Raw genomic sequence first — 25,110 nt, forward strand, 5'->3', positions numbered from 1 at the left:
CATGCCTGCTAGGGTCTCAGGGTTTTAACAGGCACAGGATGGGGCCGTGGCAGGCCAGGGTGGTCTTGGGAAATGCAACATTTGGGGAGGAAAACAAAAATGCCTGTCCTCTCCTAGGTTCGTGGAGTTGGAACCCTAGCCAGGGACTGCGCCCTCCTCTACCCAGCACTTCCTTTCCCCACTTCCATATCATTTGAAGGGACCAAGCCCTTCCCTTTCCAGCACTTCCCTGGCCCCCTTCCGTATCAGATGGATGAGTATAGCTGCAGGAAAAGAGAAGGAAGCTGAGTTCTTTTTGTTCACAATAGAAATCCTCCAGGTCTTAATCTTAGATTTCCAACTCATTTTCCTCTTTTTTGAGAGGTCTTGTCAGCTGCTTATATCTGGAGACGTCTGTTAAATTGGGTTCTAACCTCTACTACAAACCCACTAATCTGTATGATCACACAATAGCAGAGTAGGCATAAAATGTTTATATTTATCAAATGTTTCATTTTAGTATGCATTATTTCTTTGGAAGTTGTTGGTTTCTCTGCACTCTCATACACAACATTTGCAAGGATCAAAAATAAACATTTATTTGAAGCATTTTCAGAGGATATAATGAAAACTGGTTTTGGCTGTAAACATTTAATGAAAATATACATTGTATTATACCATATATTGATTCCTTGCATAGAACAGAAATTTAGTTTTCCTATGAAATTAAATGCAATGAACCCATATGCAAAAGAAGCTTGATTCTGCTTTATACAGTTCTAAATCAGGCAATACTAATCTATGGTGTTAAAAGCCAGTTGTTAATCTAACAACTAGGGAAGAATGGTTGGGGATATCGGGGCACTTCTGGAGTGCTGGTAATGTTCTAGTCTGACCTAAGCGGGAGTTAGATAGGTTTGTTCACTTTGTGATAATTCATTGTGCTATGTACTTAAAAAAAAAAACAACAACTTTTAAAGTTGACAAAACTTTATTACATATTGTATAATATGTTTTGACATATGTATACCCTGTGGAATGGCTAAATGAAAATTAACATATGCATTACCTCATTTTCTTTAGTGGTCAGAATACTTAAAATCTACTCTCAACAGTTTTCAAGTCTACAACATATTGTTGTTAACTATAGTCAGCATGATATTCAATAGATCTCTTGAATATAATCTTCCTAACTGAAACTTTATATCCTTTGACCAACATCTCCCAGTCCCCAGAGCCTCTGGTAACCACCATTATACTCTCTGCTTCTATGAGTTCAACTTTTTTAGATTCCCATATTATAAGTGAGATCATGCAGTATTTGTCTTTCTGTGCCTGGCTTATTTCACTTAACATAATGCCCTCCAGGTCCATCCATGTTATCACAAATGACAGGGTTTCATTCTTTTCTAAGGCTAAATAGTATTACATAGTGTATATATATCACATTTTCTTTATATATTCATGAACATGGGAGTAGAGATATCTCTTCAACGTGCTGATTTCAGATCTTTTAGGTAAATACCCATAAGTGGGACTGCTGGATAATATGGTAGTTCTATTTTTAATTTTTTGAGGAATCTCCATACTATAGTTTTGTTCCATAGTGAGTAGGTATATGTAAACTGACCCCCAAAAGCTGAGGAGCTGTGAGGCCAAAAAGGCTGACAAATCCAGTTTCTCAGAAAGAAAATAGGAACTTAAAAATAGAAGCCATGTCTCCAGTGACTGTAAGATGGTGGATCCCTGTACTGTTAACCCCAGACCCAGGGCTTTTCTATCATAAGGAATTTGCCTAAGGGCAAGATTTATGGTAAGTATGTGTTTATGAGAGCATCAAGATTGTTTTGACCTAAGGACAGGATTTACAGAAAGTATGTGAAAGTAGAAACCTTAGAGGCATTCCCGGAACTGGGGTTAATCAGAAGTCAACATGGTGGATTAGCATCCAATATGGAGTTGTTTTAACCACCACAAGTTTCCCATAATGCCTGCACTAATTTACATTCTCACCAACAGCATACAAGGGTTCCCTTTTGCCTGTGTATGCACCCACACTTGATATCTTTCGTCTGTTTGATGATAGCCTTTTTTTTTTTCTGAGACAGAGTCTTACTCTGTCACCCAGGCTGGTGTGCAGTGGCATGATGTCGGTTAACTGCAACCTCCACCTCCCAGGTTCAAGCGATTCTCGTGCCTCAGCCTCCCAAGTAGCTGGGATTACAGGTGTGCACCACCACACCCAGCTAATTTTTTTGTATATTTTTAGTAGAGACAGGGTTTTGCCATGTTGCCCAGGCTGGTCTCGAACTCCTCAGCTCAGACAGTCCGCTCACCTCGGCCTCCCAAAGTGCTAGGATTACAGGCGTGAGCCACCACACCCAGCTGATGATAACCATTTTTAACAGTTGTGAGATATCATGATTTTAATTTGCATTTCCCTGATGATTCATGATTTGCATATTTTCATGTATCTGTTGACCGTTTGTATGTCCTCTTTTGAAAAATGTCTATTCAGATCCTTTGCCCGTATTTTTAATAGGGTTGTTTTCTTACTGTTGCTTCAGATCCTTATATATTTTTTAATATTAACCCCTCATCACGTGTATGGTTTACATATATTATTTCCCATTCTGTAAGTTGTCTCATTACTCTGTTGATTGAGGTGATAGGCTAGGTTGTTTATATCAGATTTTTCTTCTTTTTTCGACGTAGGCATTTATTGCTATAAACTTTCCTTTTGGATCTGCTTTTGCTGCATATTGTAAGTTTTGGTATGTTGGGTTTCCACTTTTGTTTGTCTCAAGAAATTTTTAAATATCCCCTTTAATTCTTTGACCCATTGGCTATTCAGGTGCATCTGTTTAATTTCCATATCTTTCTGAATTTTCTAGAATTCCTTTTAGGTTTGTATTTATATAACATTGTGGTTTGAAAGGTACTTGGTGTTATTTCAGTCTCTTAAATTTATAAAGACTTGTTTTGTGGGCAAATATATGATCTCTCCTGCAGTATGTTGTGTATGTGCTTGAGAAGAATTTGTATCCTGCTGCTGTTAGTTGGAATGTTCTGTATATGTCTTTTAGCTCCATTTGGTTTGATGTATGCAGTTCAAGTTTAATATATCCTTACTGATTTTCTGTCTGGGTGGTAAGTCCATCGTTGAAAGTGGGGTATTAAAGTCCTCTTCAGCTGTATTGCTCTTTATTTCTTCCTTCAGATCAGAAAGGAACGCTTTTTTTCTTTCTTTACATACAGTTTGACCCTTGAACGATATGGGGTCGAACTGCGTGGGTCTGCTTATATACAGATTTTTGCAGTAAATACAATTGGCCCCCTGTATCAGCAGGTTTCACATCTGCAACCAAACCTATATAAAGAATATGGTATTCGTGGGATGCAAAATCTGTATCTGCGGAGTTCTGCAGGGCCAATTATGGGACTTGAATATGTGTGTCTTCTGGCATCTGCCAGGGGCCTGGAACCAGTCCTTCAAGATAATGAGGTACGTACGACTGTATTTAGGAGGTCTGACATTGGGAGCATATATATATTTACAATTGTCACATCCTCTTGCAGAATTCACCCCTTTGTCATATACTTACCTTGTCTCTTTTTGCAGTTTTTGAATTAAAGTCTATTCTATTTGATAAAACTATAGTGTCTTCTGCACTCTTGGTTTCTGTTTTCATGGAATGTCTTTTTTGCATCCCTTCTCTTTCAAACCTTGTGTGTCCTTGTAGGCAGCATGTGGTTGGCTCTTGTTTTCCTTTACCCATTCAACTGCTCTGCATCTTTTCATATGAGAATGTGTTCATCTATTTTGTGTTGCTATGAAGGAATACCTAAGACTGAGTAATTTATACAGGAAAGAGATTTAATTGGCTCACAGTTCTGCAGGCTGTACAGGAAGCACAGTGCTGGCATCTACTCAGCTTCTGGTGAGGGCCTCATGGAGCTTTTACTCATGGCAGAAGGTGAAGTCAAATGTCAAATGGTGAGAGGAAGCAAGAGAGGGGGGAAGTCCCACACTCTTTTAAATAACCAGATCTCTCGTGAACTCAGAACACAAACTCACTTGTCGCCAAGGGGATAATGCTAAGCCATCCATGAGGAATCCACCTCTGTGACTCAAACACCTCCCATCAGGCCCTACCTTCAATAATGGAGGTCACATTTCAACATGACATTTGGAGGGAACAAATACACAAACTATATCAGAGAATTTAACCCATTTACATTCAAGATAATTTGATAAATAAGGATTCACTACTGCAGTTTTGTTAATTGTTTTCTAGTTGTTTGGCAGACCCTCTGTTTCTTCCTCTCTTGCTGTCTTCCTTTGTGATTAGATGATTTTCTGTAGTGGCATGCTTTCATTCCTTACTGTTTACTTTTTGTGCATCTACTCTTGGCTTTTAGTTTGTGGTTACCATGAGGCTTATATAAAACATAGCAGGATATTTCAGACTAATAATTTTCATTGCATTAAAAAAACTGTATACTTTTACTCCGTGCTCCCCATTTTGTTTTTGATGTCACAGTTTATATTTTGATATCATATATCCATTAACAAATTATTATAGCTATTATTATTTTTTAATGTTGTGTCTTTTTTTTTTTTTTTTTTTGAAACAGAGTCTCGCTCTGTCGCCCAGGCTGGAGTTCAGTGGCGCAATCTCAGCTCACTGCAGCCTCTGCCTCCCGGGTTCAAGCGATTCTCCCTGACTCAGTCTCCTGAGTAGCTGGGATTACTTACAGGTGCCCGCCACCACAGCCGGCTGATTTTTGTATTTTTAGTAGAGATGGTGTTTCGCCATGTTGACCAGGCTGGTCTCAAACTCCTGACCTCAGGTGATCTGCCTGCCTCGGCCTCCCAGAGTGCTGGGATTATAGGCGTGAGCCATCGTGCCTGGCCTAAAGTTGTGTCTTTTAGCATTCATACTAATGATGTAAGTTGATTTGCAAACCACCATTATGGTATTAGATATTCTAGAGTTGACTATGTACTTACTTTTTAACCAGTGAATTTCATATTCATGTTTTCCTGCTAATAATTAGCATCCTTTTCTTTCAGCTTGAAGAATTTCCTTAACATTTCTTATAACGCAGTTTTAGCAGGGATGAACCCCCACAGCTTTTGTCTGAGAGTCTTTACCTCTCCTTCATTTCTGAAGTAGGGCATTGCAAGGTAAATGCATATTCTGCTTCTCTTTGTTTTTAGGGGGCCAAAGCTCTGTATTAGTAGCCTTAATGTAGTGGTTTTCTCAAATGCTGGTTGTTTTTAGGTTGTATTAATGGTGTACTGTGTGTGTGAGCAGGCTCACTTTCTCCTACAGAGACGGGAAGGTGGAGGTGTTGGGAGGCTTATTCTCGTTCTCCAGAGCTGTGTACTTCTGTCAGCAGGAATTACATTGGGTCGTGCAGTTCACTCTACGGGCCAGTAGGTGGAGCTTGCAGGAAAGAGACGGCCAAGCACTGTCCAATGGTGTCAGTAGAAGTGATGGGCCCCGGAGGTTGACCTCCCAGCCAGTACCTGGCACTTGCAGGCGCCAGGTAGTTGAGATGGTGTAAAATTTTTACTTGGCCTTTGTTAATCAGGAGAGGTATCAGAGTTCCTGGGCAATGAGTGGGCCCATGGGGTTCCCAGTGTTCCCCATCCTGGCTCTGCTGCCAAGGTGGCTGGCAAGGGTCTAGGGTCAGCTTCCAGGCCACTGGGGCAATCTTCCAGAGAGGACAGGAGGTGCCTCTCCTGTGCTACAGAGCCCATTCAGGGGAATTGGGACAGCCCAGGGTTTTCACTGTACCACATTGCAGCGGGACCCACCCAGCTCCCACACCCCTGAGCTGGTAGGTCTCCAGTATCTAGCTGTCAGCAGCAGAACAGAATGGTTATGCTAGTCCCAAGCCAGCTGCATTCAAATTGCCTAGCCACAGGCCATGTGACTCCTTGGGGGCAGAAACCATGGTTATTAGGCCATACCCTTTCTGGTTTAGTCTTACGGAGGGTGGGCCACCATGCTTCCCTGCCACTGCATGAACCCACACCATGCTGTTCTCTGTGGTTCTGACAGTGGGGGCTCCTACCCTGCTTGAGATCAGATCATAAATCTCCATGCTCCTGGATGGTGTGCTTGAGTCCTGGGGAACAAGTACCAAGTCAGCAGACTTGTCCACTGGCCCCTTGGGCTCAAGTACCAGCTGTGATAGGGAGGAGCAAATTGCCCCCAGGCTGCCCACAAAACACAGATGGGGCAATGGTGGCTACATTGGGGTCAGGTTCCCCCTGTCCCCTCCCTCCCCAACAAGCCATGGGAGTGGCCAGACAGGCAGTCTTGGGAGGGATGAGCAGGCATGGGGCATGCTCAGATGTAGCCTGTCTTTGTGGCATATAAGAGTGAGAGTGCCTGGGCCCTGCTCATTCCCTGGCCTTGCAGACAGCAGCAGCTGCAGCAGCTCACGGCAGGACAGTCTTGGGGGTTGGTGCCCAGAGTCACGCTTTGCTTAAGTTGTCCAGCACATAGAAGCCTTTGGGGTTCTATACGAGTTCAAGTGACCTGTGTGTGTGTGGTCACCAGGTAGTTCCCTAGCTCCCTCTGCCAGTCTAAAGGTCTGTGGGGTCATGGAATTCTTCTATAGCTAAGATCTCAGAGGCCTATGGCAGGAATGTGGTACCCCAGAGTTCCTTCACTCACCCTTTCCTTGGGTCCTGGTCTGGGGCCAGTCCTGGCACTTGGTGATGCCAAGCATGCAGTCCCATTACTTCCCTCTTCAACCAGTGTCTCCCATCTTCTAATGAATTTCAGTGTTCTCTTTTTTTTCTTTGAGATGGAGTTTCACTCTCGTTGCCCAGGCTGGAGTGCAATGGCGTGATCTCGGCTCACCGCAACCTCCGCCTTGCAGGTTCAAGTGATTCTCCTGCCTCAGCCTCCCAAGTAGCTGGGGTTACAGGCATGCGCCACCACGCCTGGCTAAGTTTTGTATTTTTAGTAGAGACAGGGTTTCTCCATGTTGGTCAGGCTGGTCTTGAACTCCCGACCTCAGGTGATCCGCCCACCTTGGCCTCCCAAAGTGTTGGGATTACAGGGGTGAGCCACCACACCCAGCCTGTTCTCTCTCAAAAGATCTGTTCATGTGATTTACTCAATATTTTGGTTCCTCTTTGTGGAAGAGGCACATCCTAGCTGCATCTAATCAGCCATGTTGAACCTGGTATCTTTATTGCATTTTTCATTTGTTGTACTCTGCAGCTATGGAACTTTTATTTCAATCTATTAAATTTCTCATTTTGTTTTCCTGATTTCATTGAATTGTTCCTCTGTTATTTCCTTGGTTTGCTGAGCTTCCTTAAAATGATTACTTTGAATTCTTTGTTATGTAGTTTGTTGCTCTCCATTTCTCTTGCATTCGCTACTGGGAAATTATTGTGTTGATATTGATGTTTCCTTGGCTTTTCATGTTTCTTTTTACCTTATGTTGATGTTTGAGCATTTGGTGCAGCAGTCACCTCTTCCAGACTTTTCAGGCTGGTGTTGTTAAGGAAAGACTTTCCCTGTGAGCGGGGGATGTGAGGGCACTGGCTGGGTGAGGTGCAGTGATTCTGGCAGCTGTGAGGATGCAACAGCGTAGTCTCCTTGTAGCTCTTTCAGCTGTGATCACTGTTGAAAACTGCAGGGATCCTCAGCAACCAACCCTGTCAGTGTTTGCAGCAGTGGTAAGGGCTGTTGGGGTGCTCGGTGATGATGACTGTAGGGTCCTCTTGATCTCTCTTTCCCCGACCAGGGAAGCTGTAGCTAAAGGGATCCTTCTTGACACTGGGTCTGGCATGCAAGCCCACTTGAGGTGGCAATGGAATTGGTGTCTGATGAGTGATGCCCACGGAGCAGCATGTGGGCACTATAGCTCTGGGGTGGTAATGGCACTGGTGCCCAGGGCACAGACACCCTGCTGAGTTGATAATGGTATGTGAGGTATGGGAGCTTGTGAAACAGGCAGGGACAAGAGCACAAGTGTGCATACAGCTACAGCGGCTTTAGTGTTGAGGCAAGGCCTGGCCCTTTATGATGACTGAGCTGGTCTCCAGGGCATAAACACATAGAGAAACCTTGGCTCTGGGGCCCAGGGTGCAAACTCCCTTACTATGGCAGTGGCTTTACTGTTTGCAGTGTAGGTGTGCACAGCCCAGCCTTGGAGTCAGGGCTTGGAGCATGGGCTCTCAGTGGGAGGCCAAGGCAGGAGGATTGCTTGACGCTGTAAGTTTGAGACTAGCCTGGGCAACACAGCAAGACCCCATCTCTACAAAAAATATTTATTTTAAAAATAGCTGGGTGTGGTGGTGCATGCTTGTAGTCTTAGCTACTCAGGAGGCTGAGGCTGGAGGATCGCTTGAACTGAGCCAAGGGGTTCAAAGTTATAGTGTGCTATGATTGTGCCACTGCACTCCAGCCTCGGTGACAGAACAAGACCCTGTCTCTAAAAACACAGTCAGATCGGTGAGCTCTACCCCAGAATTTCCAACTCAACATATTTGGGTTGGGGCCAAAGAATGTGCATTTTCTAACACGTTCCCAGGTAGTGCTGCTGCTCCTTACCCAGACATCCACACTTGCAATCTGCCCTTTTATTTTGAGCGTTTTCTATTTATCTATCTTGAGTTTAATGAAATGAAGCAAAATCACACACTTAAAACTTTTAGAAGGAGAACAATTTTATTCTAAAAATAGATCTTGATAACAATGAAATACCAAAAGCTGATCATTATAATAAAAAGAAGAGTTTAACTTTTTGTGAAAATACAAAATTATCACTATAATATACTGCCAACTCTATTTATCTGTATTTGAATTATTCCTTTCATGGATTATTCAAGGAAATTTTAAAATTGGCTTCTGCCTAGTACTTATACATCTGGATTGTTTTGATCTTCAGATAAATACATTCTCAAGGAATGCAAGCAAAACTGAGCATTTTCTTAAGTAAACATAATTAGGAAGGTAAATTTATGCTTAAAAAATATGGTCCAAAGCAAAATATTTTTTTGCATAACCATTTCCCTCAATTTTTATAGATAACAACAAAAAAACCTGCATTGAAAGTACTGGTATTCAAAAGTAACAAATTATACTACTTATATACAGAGAAAAAGACATAACTAAACTACTTCAAACCCAATGCAGAGGAAACTTTCAAGGCAAATGATGACTTAGTACTTAAAAAGTGGTTTTTCTATCTTCAAAGTGCTAAAGAAACAAGTATTCAAAAAGAAACTTCAGGTCGGTCTACAAAGTTCTGACTGACTTGAAGTAGTGAAATACCAAGAATGCAGTGGACAAATTTAAAAGGCCTTCATTAGGCCGGGCACGGTGGCTCACGCTTGTAATCCCAGCACTTTGGGAGGCCGAGGCGGGCGGATCACGAGGTCAGGAGATCGAGACCACGGTGAAACCCCGTCTCTACTAAAAATACAAAAAAAAAAAAAAAAAATGTGGCGGGCAACTGTAGTCCCAGCTACTCCGAGAGGCTGAGGCAGGAGAATGGCGTGAACCCGGGAGGCGGAACTTGCAGTGAGCCGAGATTGTGCCACTGCACTCCAGCCTGGGCGACAGAGCGAGACTCCGTCTCAAAAAAAAAAAAAAAAACACCAGCCTGGGCGACAGAGCGAGACTCCGTCTCAAAAAAAAAAAAAAAAGGCCTTCATTAGAATAAAGTATATCTTAACTACATTTTTGCAAAGAAATGAAGCAATGGTTGCATAACCAGTCAGGGCCAAGTTAGTAACATACAACTCAGCCATCAGCCCACATCTCTTTCAAACTAATCTAAACGTATTTTTCAGAAAATTTCCTCCATACTCTATGTGTTACATACATCCAACCATACCCATATTTTGGACTTTTTCTATATTCATCAGATTATTGGTTAAAATGCACAGCAAGTAGAAATGATCCATTTCAAAATTCTTAATATCTAGCATTCTCTGCATAACAAAAGCTGACCACAACAGTTTTACTGTATTCCTATTAAATGTAGGCGCATGTTCATTAGGACATCTGAGCTATTTTTAGGACCTTCAGAAACTGGTGTGATTTACTTTGGCCCTCTGAGATAGAAATGCGATCTTAGTATTTACTGTGACTACATACCTCTTTTGTTAAAACTTGACCCTGAGTTTTGAGTGCTGGAATATAAACTGTAAAATGGAAAACACTCCAAAATACATTAGCTAATATTGGTGTCTCTACAATACTGTGCTTTTTCTCTCCATTAACATAATGCATCTGAAAGTACTTCTCCTTCAGCATGGAGTGAGAGGAGGGATTTGAGGGAGTATCTAAATCAGGAAGGAGGAAATGTCCTGTCTAAAAATTCCTCTCAAAACTTTCTAAGAATTTATTCTAAAATATGTTGGTGTTTTAGTATAAAAATGTCATTTCCCCAAATCTCTGAGTAATATCGACAGTGCATGAAAGAAAATACAGCATTTTCATCCTGCAGGTTTAGTAGCCTGGGGAAGTCCCACAATCCCTGGCTTAATAAACACAGCATTACGCTATAGTTTTGACTCTATAGAATTCTAAATGTTCTTTTGAGAATCATACAAGGGGTTCTTTTTCTTAAAGTTAGGTGTGTTTACACTCAATTAAAAATTTCTAGATATTGAAAGCAGCTCTACAGTTCTTAAAATATTCACGAAATATAAAATTAAATGAACTAAAGTAACTTCCAGTGGTGACAATATTCTCACAGTAGCAAATAATCTAACTTCTAGGAGGTTTTTTTCCTATAATGCCAGGATTATTTAATACTGACAACTAAGTCTTTTAAAACATTATTATGTTAAACACTGCAGTTTACCTAAATTACACAGAGAACAAAAATTACATCAACATTGAAAGCTCAAAAGAAGTTAATAAAAATATGTGCTCCTTAATGCTCCAATGGATCCCTAACAGGGCTAAGCACAGCTATTATTTTGTATTTTATTTGAAAATTTTCTCTTTTTCTTGGAGTATTTTGTTTCTAGACCAACTACTACAGTTTAAAGCACAAAAAATGCTGATGTTTTTCTTAAATTATGCTTCATATCTGGTTTACTAGACTGTATAATTTCTGTGTGGCATTAGTAATTAGGATATATCCAGCTCTGAAAAGCACTGAAGTTCTTTGTGGGAGCTACAAAAGATATCCAAAATCCTGAGTGCTGTGACAAACTTCTTATTTGTATGCCCAGATGGCATTCTATCTCAGTGATGACGTCTTTCAATTACTGGTCATATGTGACCAATGCCCCCCACCCCCAGCCAAAAAAAAAAAAAAAGATAGGACTTGTCTTACTATGAACTTGCTAAAACCATTGTAATAACGGTCTATAAAGATCCAAATGTTTATTTCAAAACCCAAACCCTTGTTACCTTGAAGAATCTCTACATATTTATGTAATACACTGTACATTATATGCATGGCCTGTTTATACTATTTTCAAAAAGAGAATATTGTTTTAAACTATTAATAAACCAAAATTAATTGATAGGACAGCATCAATCTGTCTTCCTTCCTTGGTCCACGGATTTCCTTAAATGATGGCATCATGTTCATCTCTGTAATATATTAAAAGTTACAATTACTTTGTTTTGTTATTTCTGTCAAAACTAGTTATGTTCCTATTTGTTAGTAAAGTAACAGAACAATTTCAAGCTACACAATCAAAATTGTCACTGTTCTGTGTAAAGTTCCTTAAGTATCCAATATACTGTAGTGGTTAAAGATCTGGGGGTTAATGGCATGGGGATCCACCATCTTGTCTTGCTGCAATCACAGACACAGACATAGCTTCTGTTTGTAAGTCCCTATTAAATATTTCTTTCTAGCTGGGCACTGTGGCTCATGCTTAGAATCCCAGCACTCTAAGAGGTCAGAACAGAGGATCACTTGAGCCCAGGAGTTTGAGACCAGCCTGGGCAAAACAGTGAGACTACCATCTCTATAAAAAATTTAAAAATTAGCCTGGTGTGGCATTGCATGCCTGTAGTTCCAGCTACTCAGCAGGCTGAGGTAAGAGGATCACTTAAGCCCAGGAGGCTGAGGTTGCAGTGACCTGTGATCGCACCACTGCACTCCAACCTGGGTGACAGAGCCAGATCATGTCTCAAAAAAAAAAAAAATTTTTGAGAAACTGGCTAAGTCAGCCTCTTTTCCTTTGTCCTCTTAGCTTCCTCAGACCTTTAAGGGTAGGTTTGCCCAAACCTGCCCACTGCAAAGCACTCTGTTTAGTCATGGTTTCTTTTACGTATTCTTTCATATATTGACCTTAAAAAAGAATGTTTCTGAATATGCCTTTAATCTGACAAAGCACCACCTTGATATTCTTTTAAAATGAGTTTGAGCCTACAGCCACGCCACTGCGAATGTGTCTGATCTCATGTGATCATGGAAGCTAAAGTGAGTCTGATATGATAAATATATGCAACGTAACTTTATTTAAATATAACTTTAAAAAATATGTTCTTAAGGCCAGACATGGTGGCTCACGCCTGTAATCCCAGCACTTTGGGAGGCCAAGGTGGGAGGATCACCTAAGGTCACGGGTTCGAGACCAGCCTGGCCAACATGGTGAAACCCCATCTCTACGAAAAATACAAAAATTAGCTGGGCGTGGTGGCAGGCACCTATAATCCCAGCTACTGGGGAGGTTGAGGCAGGAGAATAGCTTGAACCCAGGAGGTGGAGGTTGCAGTGAGCTGAGATCGTGCCATTGCACTCCAGCCTGGGCAACAAGAGGGAAACTCCATCTCAAAAAAAAAAAAAAAAAAAAAAATTCTGTTCTTAAATTATCATTTTTGTTTAAGTATTAGTAATGTAACTGTTAGATCCAATTTTTCATTTATGATGCAATGTTTATTTAGAGCTTATGTCAATAACCTGAAAATCTGGGAAACTTCCATGTTCTTATTTAGTACTTCTTACAAATCAAGAAGTTGTGTGTACTGAATCATATGTAGTGTCAAAACTGGAAGATTCCCTCCAATGGCCTATTCCAACATTTCCCAAAATGTGTTCCACACAATACTAGTTCCAAGAGATAGACAGTGTTAGCTCCCATTGAAGAGGGGCGGGAGGAGGGATTTATTCAAATTCAACAAGTATTTTGGTTAAAAATTTGGGTAACAGTTCATACTGTATTCCATCCTGGAAAATCATAATGTATATCAACATTTTAAAGGCTTAGAGAAGTCTTAGAGTAAACTGTCTTAGTTTACTTTAGTCAACTGAACATTTCCCAAACTTTTTGATATAGGAACTCTGTGTGTGGGACACATGTATGTCAGATGTTAACCCACAGGGCAAATTTTGGAAAACAGCCATCTGTTCTACGGTATTTATATACATTAACAATAAAAAAGGTGAATTAGCTCTTACATATATGCAATGGAATGAATATTTGTGTCACCCAATACGAATATGTTGAAACCCTAATCCCAGTGTGATGATATTCTGAAGTGGGGCCTTGGGGAGGTAGTTAGGTCGTGAGGGTGGACCCCTCATGAAAAGAATACCCTTACATTAGAGGTCAGAGAACTAGCTAGCCTTCTTTCTGCCATGTGAAGAAGGCCCTTACTAGAACTCAACCATGGTGGCACCCTGATCTTGCACTTCCAAGCCTCCAGAAGTGTGAGAAATAAATGTCTGTTGTTTAAGGCACCCAGCGGTATGATACTTTGTTGTGTCAGCGTGAACTAAGACAACATGTAAGACTCAAAAAACAAAAAGGACTATTGGAGCAACAAAAGTTTGGATATATCCTCAAACCATCAGACCTATAGAGCTACATGTAGAGTAAACATGGTTTGTTGATTAGGTCTTGTTGATAATGCACATCTAAAAAGAGAGTTTTGCTACAGGTGAAATGATAAATTATATTATTTATACTAACCACTCATTTAAATTATCAGGGATAATGAGGCTGTCAGAGGAATTTTTTTTTGTCTTTGTCATGGAAAGCAAAAGCCATGTTTTACCAAGGATGCTCTTTAGTACCACAACAGACACAGACATATTAAGTCAACAGCCTGCCGAGAACTGGTATTTCTTACAATTATTGGTACGAGTAAGTGAAAATTTCAGGGTGGGTTAACTTTGGTCTCCTGTAAAGTGTGTTTGACACTAGTAAAATACATTTTTTTAAGTACATACATCCATTTTCATTTGCAAATAATTATAATCACAAGCTTGTACATAAACAATTTACTTTGGGCCAAGAGGGTTAATGGGAATATAACTCATAAATCTATCAATTATTCATCCCTGAGATGAGCACTGGCTTGATATTCTATCATAATTAAAGATGTGCACCAACAATTTTTTTTAAAAAAGTCCTGGCCATTCAAAACTTACTTACATGGTTCTATACCGAATGCCTCTTCTTGAGTAATACATTTTGCATCCAATGTAAAGAATAGATAAAACTCCCAGCGTTAATACAATACCACCAACAAAGCTCCCAGTATCAAATTTTGATCCTTTCTTTCCTTCAGAATGCATCGTTGTTGTGACTAGAACAAAAAAGGGCTTTAGTTTTTTTTTTTTTTAACATTGTAATTAAAGCTGATTTTCTGTGTTAAGAACATTTAATTAGGAATTAAGGGAAATCTAGGCATATAAAGTTTCTATATTATTTTTGCCAGACACAAATAATGACTTAAATGTGGCATTTAACTACTTGCAGCATAAGAAAAAAAGGTCAGCTTTAATACATACTTGTTACTGATGAAGAAGCAGATGTCACTGAACTATTGTGGGTTATGGTCATGGTGGATGTTGATATCTGAGATGTGTACTGTGAAACACTTGTTGTTTTGGGTGTAGACTTTAAGGTGGTAGAAGTCATATTTGTTGAGATCATCCCTGGTGTTGTTGTATTAGATGCTGCTGTGGGTTTCATGGTGGTGACCGTTGTATTGCTGGAGTCTGAGGCAACTGAAGTTGGTGGTTTCACAGTACTGTTGGAAGTTTCATTTGTATGGTCAGAAGGCACATGTTGGAGAGTCTCTGCAATAATATCAAGAAACATTAAAACCAGAGCTATGATTTAGGGAATAAGATCCCATTTTACCGAGACTTTCATGGTCACAGACAAAGCAAGAGATCTTACAAATACAGCAGCATGTAACATACTTAGCCCATCAATACTTTGCACTATACTGCAATAAAATGTCTCAAACTAGTAAAAGACTCAACAGAAACCAAGCCTAAATTTATATAAAGTTAGAAATTTGGGGGAAGATATGAAGAAAAAAAAAAAACCCCAGAAGATTGAGTTCCTTCAGTGCAGGGACATGTCTTTATCATCTCTGTCTGACCATCTCAAAATACTTCATATCACATAATAGGCTTTCAACAAATACCTGTTGAATGGATGGATAAACTAATGAATATAAAAATGGTTTTTAAATGTCCAGTTCGCTGCTATACCTTCTAAGGGGCTTTGAGGACAATAAATCAGTAGCTGCATGTTTCTAACCCTCCTGGTAGAATGGGAAGTGCAAGTGAGTTATTCTTTGTAAAAGTAAAGCCAACTTCCCACTATGCATTAGGAAGTGAAATACCATCGCAGAATGTTGCTAGCTGTCATACTGGTAATAATAATTTCCCATAGTTGGAAGGACAGTTCTATAACTATCTGTGAAAGTTTTAAAAATCCACAAGCCAATTTTGTATGAAAAGAAAAATTAGTGATTTAAAATACACAAACAATACCTTTGCTCATACCTGCAACTGAGTTTTTCTTTTTTGGGGGGTATGATGTAAACAAAAACAAATAGATACAGATCTTGTTAATGCTCAACTTTTTTTTGTTGTTGCTGAGATGGAGTTTCACTCTGTCACCCAGGCTGAAGTGCAGTGTCAAAATCTCGGCTCAGTGCAACCTCCGCCTCCCGGGGCCAAGTGATTCTCCTGCCTTGGCCTCCTGAGTAGCTGGGATTACGGGCACCTGCCACCATGCGGGCTAATTTTTGTATTTTTAGTAGAGACAAGGTTGTACCATGTCGGCCAGGCTGGTCTTGAACTCCTGACCTCAAGTGATCTGCTCGCCTCAGCTTCCCTAAGTGCTGGGATCACAGGCATGAGCCACCATGCCCGGCCAATACTCCTTAAAATAAACTTCGATTACTTTTGTTTTCATCCAGTAAAGGTTTCCTTCTTTTTGCATAAAATATGGCCTATAACCAGAAGCAAACCTTTCTGTGTTAATTTTATTTCATACTGCATCTTCTTTTTAACACCACAATTTAACATTTACAACTATAGGTACCTATTAGGATACAATGTCTAGGGAATGAAAGCTGTTAACATGTCTTTGTCCATTTAATATGTCTTTGTCCATTTAATATGTCTTTGTCCATTTAATATGATGTAATGTATTTCTGTATTCATTTCCTGTCTCATAGTTTATTTTCAGGTTTTTTGGTTTCCTATGTTGCCTACTGCTGATTTGGATTTGGTTTGCTTCTCCCTATCAAAACTCATACTGAAATTTGATCTCCAATGTGGCGGTCTTGGGAGGTGGGACCTAGTGGGAGTTGTCTGGATCATGGGGGAAGATCCCTCATAAATGGCTTGATGCCCTTCACGTGGTAGTGAGTTCTCATTCTGGCGAAACTGGATCAGTTCCTGTGGAAATGAGTTCCCATGAAAGGGGGTTGTTATAAAGCCAGGATGCTCCTCGGGTTTTCTATCTTTGCAGTTATCCACTTCCCCTTTGACCTTCTCTGCTGTGTTGTGGCACAGCTTTATAAAAGCCCTCCCCGGAAACCAGAGCTTGCAGAACTTTCCCAGCCTGCAGAACCTCGAGCTAAATAAACATTTTCTTTATCAATTACCTAGTCTCAGGTATTCCTTTATAGCAACACAAAAGTACTAAGACACCTATATGCTCCCATTTCGTTATTTATGTCCACATACTTAAGGTACACAGAATTAACCACTGGGCCTGCTTTCTCCTTTCCCCCAGTGAGAGCAGTAACAATGCCTTAGGTTCCTTGCGCTGCCACTGCTGTCAAGTACCAAAAGTGATACTTCATATATTATCCTATCTTCCACAACTATTTTGGCCTTATTCTTGAAAGACAGACAGATTGATATTTATTTATTTATTTACTTAGAGACAAAGTCTTACTCTGTCACCCAGGCTGGACTGCAGTGGCATGATCTCGGCTCAGGGCAACCTCTCCCTCCTGGGTTCATGCGATTCTCGTGCCTCAGCCTACTGAGTAGCTGGGATTACAGGCACATGCCACCACACTTGGCTAATTTTTGTATTTTTAGTAGAGACTGCGCTTCACCATGTTGGCCAGGCTGGTTTCAAACTCCTGACATCAGGTGATCTGCCCACCTCAGCCTCTCAAAGTGCTAGTACTACAGGAGTGAGCCACAGTGCCTGGCCCCTGTATGTATTTATTATTGTTATTACTATTTTTGAAACAGTCTTGTTCTGTCACCCACGCTGGAGGGCAGTGCCTGCGATCTCTGCTCACTGTAACCTCTGCCTCCCAGGTTCAAGCAATTCTCCTGCCTCAGCCTCCTTAAGTAGCTGGGATTACAGGCATGCACCACCAAGCCCACCTAATTTTTTATTTTTAGTAGAGACGGGGTTTTGCCATGTTGGCCTGGCTGGTCTTGAACTCCTGACCTCAGGTGATCCGCCTGCCTCAACCTCCCAAAGTGCTGGGATTACAGGGGTGAGCCACCGCACCTGGCCTGATCTATTTTCTTAATAAGGCCAAAGGAATTAATGCTTTTATACTACATAGGCAAATAAATAATAATTATCCAAGTAGGTAATACAAATGCACTAAGTTCAAATGAACTTGAACTAATGTTTTCTTATTCAAGTCTGAATGTTCTGTAGAGATATAAGTAACAGAATTTAACATTAAAATAATCACATTTTAAAATGCTGAATGGATTCTATTGCAATGAAATTAAATACAGCAAAGAACCAACGTTTATATCCTATCTTTAGAACAGAATGATCCCGCAGAATAAAACAATGAACACAATGCTGCTTTTGGATTCAACACACACACACCCCTCCCCCTGCCCTCTGGTATAATAAAACATTCTTCAGAGATACTGTACAAAGTCACATGGTCAAAAATGGGAAGCTATAATAGGTTAGTTCTCCGCTAAGTCAATCCAAATGTGCTAAAGAAACAAAAATTTTTGTCAATTTCTATGTCAATTTCTTTGTCAATTTCTATGAATTGACAAAACAGGCAAAAGGAAATTTTGCATTAAACTGTGTTTCCTGATGCTTTTAAGTGTAAATGAAATGCAAGGATGCTCTCCGAATTCACAATGGATGACCCAATCTTCTTCTGTAATAAGTAAATAGTCACTTGTTTTCCTCTGCAAATGATACCATCCCAACTCTGGTCTTCTTCCCTCTCCCTTAACTGTTGAAATGCTGACTGGCACCTCTAGGGGTGGCACAGTAAACACCTGCAAAGAGATGCAGAAAGGACCATCCATGTGGGACTTGCAAGGGGTGAAGCTTTATCTAACTCTGCCCATCTTAGCCACTCAGTCTCCTCTAGCCTCCGATAAGCTAAGGTTGAAGAATCTGAGGCGCATATGTTGCTGGAGGCTGTCAGTGTGCAGGGTGTCCACTCCCTCCTCTGTCTATAGGGGAAAGAGGAGAATGCCATCCTCCACCTCATACCAGCCTGGGAAGGCTTCTAGGGCACTACCCAAAGAGCTGGACAAGCATCTACTGGACTTGGATGGACACAGACAGTAGGATTTGATTCAAGCCTTAACAAAGGTGAGACACTGTGACTGAGCTCTATCTACCCATCAGCTAAGTTTAAAAGGCTGCACTGGGAGTAGACCACACCTCCACTAACAGCAAAGGTTCTTGTTTCCCATGAACCAAATCAAACTCCATGGAAGATAACTGACATGAGATTGCCTTAAAAAAGATCGCTTCCTGGGGCCGAGTGCAGTGGCTCACACCTGTAATCCCAGCACTTTGGGAGGCCAAGGTGGGTGGATTACGAGGTCACGAGATGGAGACCATCCTGGCTAACAAAGTGAAACCCCGTCTCTACTAAAAATACAGAAAATTAGCCGGGCATGGTGGCAGGCGCCTGTAGTCCCAGCTACTCGGGAGGCTGAGGCAGGAGAACGGCGTGAACTCGGGAGGCAGAGCTTGCAGTGAGCTGAGATCGTGCCACTGCACTCCAGCCTGGGTAACAGAGCGAGACTCCGTCTCAAAAAAAACAAAAACAAAAACACAGCCTCCCAAGAGAGTACAGCTTAGAGAAGGGGAGGTGACCAGTAGGGGGGTGGAGCACCAAAAGCAAGGGCTAGCTGGAGGAGAGGCCCACTGCATCAAGAGAGCTGAAGGGGGAGGCTTAGCAGGAGGATCTCCCAGGAACCTACCAATGAGAACCACACATCTGCCATCCAGAGGGCACCTGTGCCAAATGAAAACATCCCAGCCATCAACCAAACAGCTTTTGTCCCTTAAGCCTCTCTAGGCCTGATTCCATAAGGGTGGCAAACAGCAGAAGTGAGGAGAAGAGGTGGAAAAAGGAAGGAAGCCAACGACATTAACTTTCTCACTGCAAGGCTTCTAGGCCTGAAGCAGGCCTGGGCTGGCAGAAGGGACAAGTTTCAGTTTTGAATCACTGTAGAGTTTTATTATTTTGGTATTATTCTGGACAGGAGCTGCACCCTACTAAATAGAACTTATTCAGTGAATTGGACATTCTATCTTTAACACCTCAGCTAGTGCAGTTGGGAGGGTAGAGCCACCAGGGAAAGGGTGTGTGTGACATACAGTTGTCCATGCTCAGTGTTAAGGGTTGAATTGTTCCCCTCTCCACCCTGCCCAAATTCATACATTGAAGTCCTAACTCACAGTACTTCAGAATGTGACCTTATTTGGAAAGAGAATCTTTACAAAGGTCATTAAGTCATTAGGTTAGGCTTATTTATCCATTATGGTTGGTGTCCTTATTAAAAGGGAAAAGTTGGAGACACACACACAAACACACAGAAAGAACACCCTGTGAAGATAAAGACAAAGATCATGGTGATGTTTCTACAAGCCAGGGAATGCCATGGATTGCCACAAACTGCCAGAAGCCAGAGGAGAGGCATGGAACAGATTCTCTCAAAGCCCCCAGAAGGAAGCAACCCTGTAAACACCTTCACCTCTGACTCCAGCCTCCCGAACTGTGAGACAATCAATTTCTGTTGTTTAAGCCACCCAGTTTCTGGTACTTTGTTTCTGCAGCCCAAGCAAATTAATACGCTCAGCTTCAAAGTTTTTTCATTTATAAAAAATATGTCTCTGTGCAATGGTACAACTGGCACTAGTGATTGTATTGAGCTGGTTCCTTTTGCAGATCTTTGAAACCAGTCACCATGATATGATGTCCGTAAATACTCATCAAACCACTCACAAAACTTGTTTTAACGAAAGTTGAGATTATCTATAGATGTCAATCAGAGATATAAGAATTTCTCTAACTCCTGGTTTCAACTAACATAATTACAGGAAAAATGAAGCAAAGGGCTGTAATAATAGCATCCATGCACCTTCCTTCCCAGCAGCTGCAGTGTTCAGCCCACAGTGAAAGACGACAAAGAATGCACATGTGGCTATGAGTGATGTCTGGTACTGCTGTAAAAAATATATTCCAACAGCCCAATCAGTTCTCCATTCCCGTTTGGTGGTAAAACTATTACTCCTAATTTTTCTGTGATTAGAATTAGAGCTTCCATTTGCTGAGTTCTTTTTACCAAGCCTGGTAACGTTTCCTAGGCATGGTGAGTATAAGCTCAAGCTCTGGATCAGCTCAGCAATTTACTTGCTTGGGTACCTTAGGCAAGTTACTTAATCTCTCTGAGATTCACTACCCTTTCTCGTCTATAAATCAGGGCTATCACAAGAGTCGGGGAGAATTCACCGATATAATCCGTGTTGAGCACTTCCCACAGTGCCTGAGAAGTGCTCAATTAATTCTTTATAACTATTAGTTTCATTCAATGTAACTCCCCTACAGAGCTGCACTCTACAATTCCCTATGGGAGGCTGAGGAGTAGGCACTGTGAGATCTCCAAGCTCCCATGGTTACCGTAACTACCATCCGAATAACATCTTACGGAAAAAGACACTATTGGGATATTTTTGATTTATCAATGCAAACACCCAAAAAGAAGAAAGTGAGGCCCAGACCTTTTTCTGTTAATACCAGACAGCTACCATATTGCAACCAGGCCAAGGACACTATGAAACAGTCCATTTTTCTAGTTTCAAGTAAAGCACTCGAAGTCTGGATTCATTCCAACTATCTCTGCTGTGTTGAAATAACTTAACCTTATTCCTATAACCTTGAGTCCAAAAATATTTAAGTGCCATTGTTCTCCTTTAACCTAAATATCTCAAAGTTAAGGATGACAATTTGTTTTCATCATGGCATCAAATATACACTTAAACCAGAGTTGAAAATACACATCCAATTTTTTAAAATCTCATAGTTATTTTTAAATGGGACAGTAGCAGCTTTTCATTTCCTATTATAGTTGTCAAAAATACTAAGCTATTCAAGACATAAACCATAAATTTCTGGTGCCATAGTTATTTTGAGGGGTCTGTGATTCTAAGAATGGTCTGCAGCTTGAGTAAATTTAAGAATAACTACTCTTATGTGGGGTTCTGGGAATTTTTTAAAACATGAAAACTTTGAGAATCTCTTTCCTATAGAATTTACAAACCTTACCCCATCAACTAAATATCAGTGTAATTCCAGAAACATTCATTGCTTAGAAAGCAAAGAGGCCTTTCCTTATTGCACAGAGTCAACAGATTCATTCTAAACATTCTTCTGAATTCAAATTACCTGGGTATCAAAAATCTACACCATTGAAAATCTAGATTTAAAAAAAAAAAAGATCTTTAAAAAAACCTAGACAGGCCGGGTGTGGTGGGTCATACCTGTAATCCCGGCACTTCGGGAGACCCAGGCAGGCAGATCACCCGAGTCAGGAATTCGAGACCAGCCTGGCCAACATGGTGAAACCTTGTCTCTACTCAAAATACAAAACTTAGCTGGGTATGGTGGCGGGCGCCTGTAATCCGGGAGGCTGAGGCAGGAGAATTGCTTGAACCTGGGAGGCAGAGGTTGCAGTGAGGCGAAATCACGCTACTGCACTCCAGCCTGGGTGACAGAGCAAGACTCCATCACAAACAAACAAACAAAAAAACTAGATAAATCTAGATTAAAAAAAAAAATAAGAGAAAACTGAGCTTAAAGTCTCATCATGATAAAGAACTGTACATTTTCTGAAAATGTTTTACAAATTCCTAAATTTTTAAACTCAAAAACTAAAATTTCAAAAGGGAAAAACAATAGTATGTATATGATCACAGAAAAGTAACAATTAGGGATTCCAATAAGTTACAGTATATCTGCAGTAAATTTACTACCACACTTTAGTTAAACTATCATTCATTCCACTAAAATCTATGAACATAAACAGGATGTTTGTTTCCTCTGGCAATAAATGAAAGAGGCACTTCCAGTTAAAGCGATAATGACCTGTCTTAAGGACAGTAAGAACTAACAACTGAGATATAGCTCAGGTCTGTGTAATGAAACATAGCCTGAAAGGTGATCCTGTTCATTCCCAGAACTGGAATTGAACTGCAAAGAAGCTGCGCAGAGAGGGTGAGAAAAGCAGCCTGGCTTCCTAGGGGATGAGACTACCAGATGGGCAAAGTTGACGGGGCACTGTAGACAGTGTCCAGGCTTCCTTATGCTTGCGCATTCCATTATTCCATTCCATTTCCACAGACTCAATCTACAATTAATAACCCCTGTTACCGGAAAAAAAAAAAAAGGCATGAATCACAGCCACAAGGGCATCAGACTAGACTGATATTTCCCCCCTGTTCTGCTCAAAACTCCCCAAGCCTCTCATCCTGGCATCCTCGCTCTCCAGGGAGCAGAATTCACTCTGCTATTCCTCCCTATCACGCTCCTGTTAGGCTGGCAGCTCACTCGCAGCTCGCTCCTCCCTCACGGCTTTCCATAGGCTTGTTTAGTACCTTCTCTGTACCAAGAACTATGCTAGGAGGCTCTGCACACACAAAAGAGACGTGATCCTTATCAGCATGGAGGGTGGTCTAGTAAGGACGAGAAAGAAACAACACAGTTACAATATGTATGCCAGGGCCCAGTTTGATTTTCACCTCCTCCTCAGGCAACTTCCTTTTTATTGAACACCTATTGTTCATTTTTCTGAACTTTTATTATTATTATTTTAAAAATTAATATATCTTGTGTGTTACAATACAAAATATATTTGGTCTTTGTCCCTGGTTCCTGGCACAGAGTTCCTAAAATCCCTTGGGATTTCCTGAATGATGGGAGCGTCTCTGGTTATTCATGAGGACCCCCCCTTTTGCTCAAACCTGAGTTTTTGGCTAATCAAGTGCCATAGGGTAGGGCCCATAGATAACCTCAGGATGGGCTCCTCACCAGAAATACCAGGTGATTAGTGGGTTGGAAGTTTCAGCCCCATCCATCAACCTTTGGGAAAGCTAGAAATTAAGCTCTATAAAAACTCCTGTACCGAGATCTGAGGGGCTTTTGAGCTGGTGAACACATGGAGGTGCTGAGACGGCGATGTTGCTAGAGAGTGTATCGAAGTTCTGCGCACCATTCCTCCACGCCCAGCCCTTACCCTAACCATCTCTTCCATTTGGCTGCTCCTGAGTTATATCCTCTATAATAAACCAATAAAGTAAATAAAGTGTTTCCTTGAGTTCTGGGAGCCATTCTAGCAAATTATCTAACCCAAGGAGGGGGTTATGGGAAAGCCTGATTTATAGTTAATTAGGAGTACAAGAGCTGAACTTGCAATTAGCATCTGAACTGAGGGCAGTCTTGTGGGCTGAGACCTTAACTGGTGGGATCTGACACTAAATCCAGATAGGTAGTAGATAGAGTCAGAACTGAATTGGATTGTAGGACACTCAGCTGATGTCTGAGAACTGGCTGAGGTGGGAAAAAAAAGCACACATCTGGTGTCGGAAGTGCCGTATGATTATAGAGAAACGGTATTTTCCCAGGTCTTGTTTATCTTTTCAATTGAATTAATTGTAAGAACTAGTCTTATATTTTCATTTCATTCTATCAAAGTGTCAGACACAGTTCTGGGAAAACGTGATAATTTCTAGTATATGCTCCAACCTGTGCAAGTGCCTAGCACAGTCTGGAGCATATACAGTTGGGGGCACCCAAGGTTATGTCTGAACTCTTCACCATTACAGACAAGGCCCCAGTCGCCCTCTGCTGCCTACCCTTCGGCCCCAGGAGGACGATCTATCTACCCACCTATCCCCTAGCATGCAGTTCATTTTTATTTCTCTTGCTCTGTTATATTACTTCAGGTGCCTGGGCTGCTTCCCACCCATTCTCAGCTCTGTGAAATTCTACTCATGTTCAAGAACCAGTCTATACATCATATTAAAGGTATAGTAAAAGAAAATAGAGGCCGGGCACAGTGGCTCATGCCTGTAATCCCAGCACTTTGGGAGGCCAAGGCGGGCGAATCATCTGAGGTCAGGAGTTCCAGACCAGCCTGACCAACATGGTGAAACCCTGTCTCTACTAAAAATACAAAATTAGCTGGGCATGGTGGCACATGCCTGTAATCCTAGCTACTCAGGAAGCTGAGGCAGGAGAATCACTTGAACCCAGGAGGCGGAGGTTGCAGTGAGCCGAGATTGCGCCATTGCACTCCAGCCTGGGCAACAATGCAAAACTCCGTTTCAAAAAAAAAAAAAAGCAAATAGAATCAATGGGCCATTTAAAAGAGATTATGAGACTGGATTTAACTGTTTATAAGTAATACAACTTAAATATAAGATATAGAAATGCTAAAAAGTATTGAAAGAGTAAAGGAAAGAAATTTTACAATACAACTACTGGCCAGAAAAAAAAGAACAAGTCTATTAATATCATATGCAAATCTTTAAGGTGAAAAGTATCACTAGAAATTTTTTAAAAAGGAAAGACATCTCATAAATGGATTAATCTAACAGGAAAATATATTTCA

General features: G+C 41.0%; 1 protein-coding gene across 1 annotated transcript in view; it reads right to left on the reverse strand.

Moving 5' to 3' along the window:
- Positions 1-10,286: 10,286 nt before the first annotated feature.
- Positions 10,287-25,110, reverse strand: part of TMEM123 (transmembrane protein 123) — a 55,137-nt gene continuing 40,313 nt past the window's right edge. The window contains exons 3-5 of the mRNA XM_032167250.2: positions 14,734-15,024; positions 14,375-14,528; positions 10,287-11,576 (exon numbers count right to left, since the gene is read on the reverse strand). Coding sequence (XP_032023141.1) covers positions 11,552-11,576; positions 14,375-14,528; positions 14,734-15,024 — 470 coding nt within the window. The 3' untranslated portion in view covers positions 10,287-11,551. The remainder of the gene's footprint in view (positions 11,577-14,374; positions 14,529-14,733; positions 15,025-25,110) is intronic.

Source organism: Hylobates moloch, unplaced genomic scaffold, assembly GCF_009828535.3.
Source record: "Hylobates moloch isolate HMO894 unplaced genomic scaffold, HMol_V3 SCAFFOLD_11, whole genome shotgun sequence".
In the NCBI taxonomy this organism is placed as follows: domain Eukaryota; kingdom Metazoa; phylum Chordata; class Mammalia; order Primates; family Hylobatidae; genus Hylobates; species Hylobates moloch.